Raw genomic sequence first — 3131 nt, forward strand, 5'->3', positions numbered from 1 at the left:
ATATTGCAGATTTTGATTGAATTTAAACAAAATGTCAGAAAACAAATTCCATTTGGTTTGGTTGGCAACATGTGGTCACACTGCAAAGATGCAAAGATTAGATGCAAAGATCCCTGTAACAGCACATGGAAAGAGACTGGCAGTGCAGACATGCCATGATTGGCTGGAATGGGAGGTGACACGACCAAGCCTTGATAAATGTGAGATTCTAGAATCCCCTCCTGACATATCACAAATGACCAAGGGACCTTTACCACCCCAACTCTGGTGCACACACCCACAACGATTTACAGAAGTCGAAAAGTCAAGTTCCTTTTTACAATCCCAGAGTGGAGCTTACTTATTAGATTGTATTAGATGTACTATACGTAGAGGCCTAGAGAAACAACAGTGTACTGTAGGTATACAAGTGTACACATTAAAGTAGGCAGAGGAGGACTTTTTTGGTTTTGTTTTGGTGAGAGGAAATTTTGTAACGTTGTGCAATGGTGAGGTAAAGGTTTTGAAAGATTGTGAGAGAGAATCGCAAGCTAAGTGCCTGAGAGTCGGTAGTCTCTAGAAGAAGCCTCCATGTTGCATCCATACAGAATGGAGGGGTACTTCATAACTGTAAGTATATCTCCATATACCTGTTCTTTTGTATTACAACTTGGTAGTTGTGGTAATTTATTGAGCTCATCGACGGTACCTGCTTGTGTGATTGTTTGTTTGTTTTGTTTGCGTGTGGATGTGGATGTATGTGCCCAGCGGTATGTGTAGTATGTAGAGGATAATAATTGCCTCTCTAATAGTGTCAGCTCACCAGCACTCAGATGTGGATAGAAGTTCAATAAACATGTATTACCTTTCTTTTTCTAATAGTTCAATCACTGATACAAATCTGTGAACAGATTCAAATGAATGGATAACTTCTAAAACTTTGGAAAAGTATAGTACACATACGTAGTATGTTATATATGCATATCTATCTCAAATATTTTTTCATTTTTTTTTTACATTACTTATTTTATATACAATACTATAAAAGTCTATTGAAATACATGACAATAGACTGAAGTTACAGTTTTTTGATACAAGATTTCCCAAAATATTTCGATCAGCCCAATACCTCACATTTGATTAAAACACAATATAAAGATAATGATAGAAGGGCATGTAAGCAAACTGCCAACACACACTACTAACGTACGAACAGATCCATATTTTGGATACTTGTGTCAGGGTCTTTTTCTAATTTCGTGAATTCATTGAACATTGTTTTGCCCTAACAGCCTCCTGATGAGATGTATGATCCTGAGATCTACAGACAGCAGACAGCAGAGTACTCGTATCCCTACGTCGTCGATGGAGAAAGCCAAGGAGGTGAGCTTAAACACATTGATCCTATCAATGATACATCCTTATCTGCTGATTTGCATGGTCACAATATGAATAGGAAGTTGATATTGTTGACTGTAATGTGATGACACTGAAGATGAATTCCCAGTGCTTTGTTGAAGTTGCTGTCAGAGTGTACTGTATACTACCTAAAATGATTTCAGCCTGATACTAAATATTTTGCAGTCAGTTTCAGTGAGGGGAAGACTGACGACCCTCCTACAGTCATGGGGTTGACCTGATATTGGAGTTAATACATAAAAAGTAGCAAGATACAGTAGCGCAGCTGGAGACGAATATGTTGGCCCCATGGAGTACAGGAAACAGATGCTTTTTCTCTCGGGCGCTCAGACTACAGACCTACAGAACAACCTAGAACAACTTCTCCCCCATGGGGTTTGTTAGGTTATTTACTTTCTCTTGCATTCAACTGATCCTAAAATGATAGTAATGAAAAAAACTGAAAATAAAATAAAATGTTACTTTAATTTGTATTATCTGATTATTCTCATTGAATGGATCGATGTAATTATACATTTATAAGTACAACAATGTTGTACAAGCTTGACAATGTTATTACAATGTTATTATAAATGTATTTTTTTTAGATGATACAAAAAAGCATGATGCATCTAGATGTTTAATAACGATGAGCTGTGGATCTTGTAAAGCGTAAATATTTATTTAAATAGAGTTTATCATAACAATGGCCATCACTATTTCACATAATGGAAAGTTTGGGTCAGTTCTATTTTAAATAATTACTTGCAGGAGTAGAATCTAGTCTGTTTTTATCATTTTCTGAACATTTTTATATGACATTTGATTATTATAACAATGGCAAGTGGCAAAGGTTATAGTATGTTCAAAATATCACCTCAATTCACTTTCACATCTTGATAAATTTGTGGTGTTGTGTCAAATACAAAAGATCACTATAAGAACATTTTTACACACAGCAAACATTTTAAAACATTGACAATTGAGTAAAAAAGAAAGAAAAACAAGAACAACTGTCAAGGCAGAGATGGTGTGAACAGGAAACAGCATAATGCATTTTGCTGAAGACTCCAAATTCTAATATTTATATCAAGCAGGATAAATCTAAGAGCATCGAATGCAAAACTACTGTAGTTCATAGGCAGGCATAATCTGTTATAGTTTGGAGTTGTTTACTCTACAGTTTGCCTATTGCAACAGAAAACCTAAACACCATGCTTGCGCCGTCAACGGAAGTTTGTGTTCACATGCTTTGTGCCATGTTGTGGAGTTGCAATACCTTTTCTGTTAACACTTTATGTTTGCAATGAGTATTGTTATTATTGGTACACCACATTTACATGAAAAACCCTAGCCCTAACCCTAACCATCACATCTAATTACAACGTCATACGGACATTGTGAAAACGTTTTTTCTTTGTCAAACATTTGTGACCAACTCTGTACATTTCATATTACCATGTTGTCCTCCTACCTCATACAGGATGAACATGATGAACATGTTTAACCATTTTATAGACTAAGTAATCAAGGGAACAGGAATAATAATAATAATAATAATAATAATAACTAATAACTTGTATTTGTACAGCACTTTTCCTGCAAACGTTGCAGCTCAAGCTTTGATGAACTGTTTTGTTAACAACACATTAACACAGTTTATTTCTACCCCTCTGGTCAGAACACTGGGACTACCACCCACATCATGTCCATCATGCAGAGTTTGGTGAGCTGCCAGACAGTCACTTCACAGA

General features: G+C 35.9%; 1 protein-coding gene across 1 annotated transcript in view; it reads left to right on the forward strand.

Moving 5' to 3' along the window:
• Positions 1-570: 570 nt before the first annotated feature.
• The window catches only part of spi1b (Spi-1 proto-oncogene b), a gene marked incomplete at both ends in the record, with an annotated part of 8000 nt that continues 5439 nt past the window's right edge, over positions 571-3131 (forward strand). The window contains 3 exons of the mRNA XM_080528300.1: positions 571-609; positions 1272-1362; positions 3059-3131. The exon at positions 3059-3131 is cut by the window's right edge and continues 106 nt beyond it. Of these exons, the coding sequence (XP_080384426.1) occupies positions 571-609; positions 1272-1362; positions 3059-3131 (203 nt within the window). The remainder of the gene's footprint in view (positions 610-1271; positions 1363-3058) is intronic.

This window comes from Nansenia antarctica (genome assembly GCF_963989245.1).
Source record: "Nansenia antarctica genome assembly, chromosome: 4".
NCBI classification, from domain to species: domain Eukaryota; kingdom Metazoa; phylum Chordata; class Actinopteri; order Argentiniformes; family Microstomatidae; genus Nansenia; species Nansenia antarctica.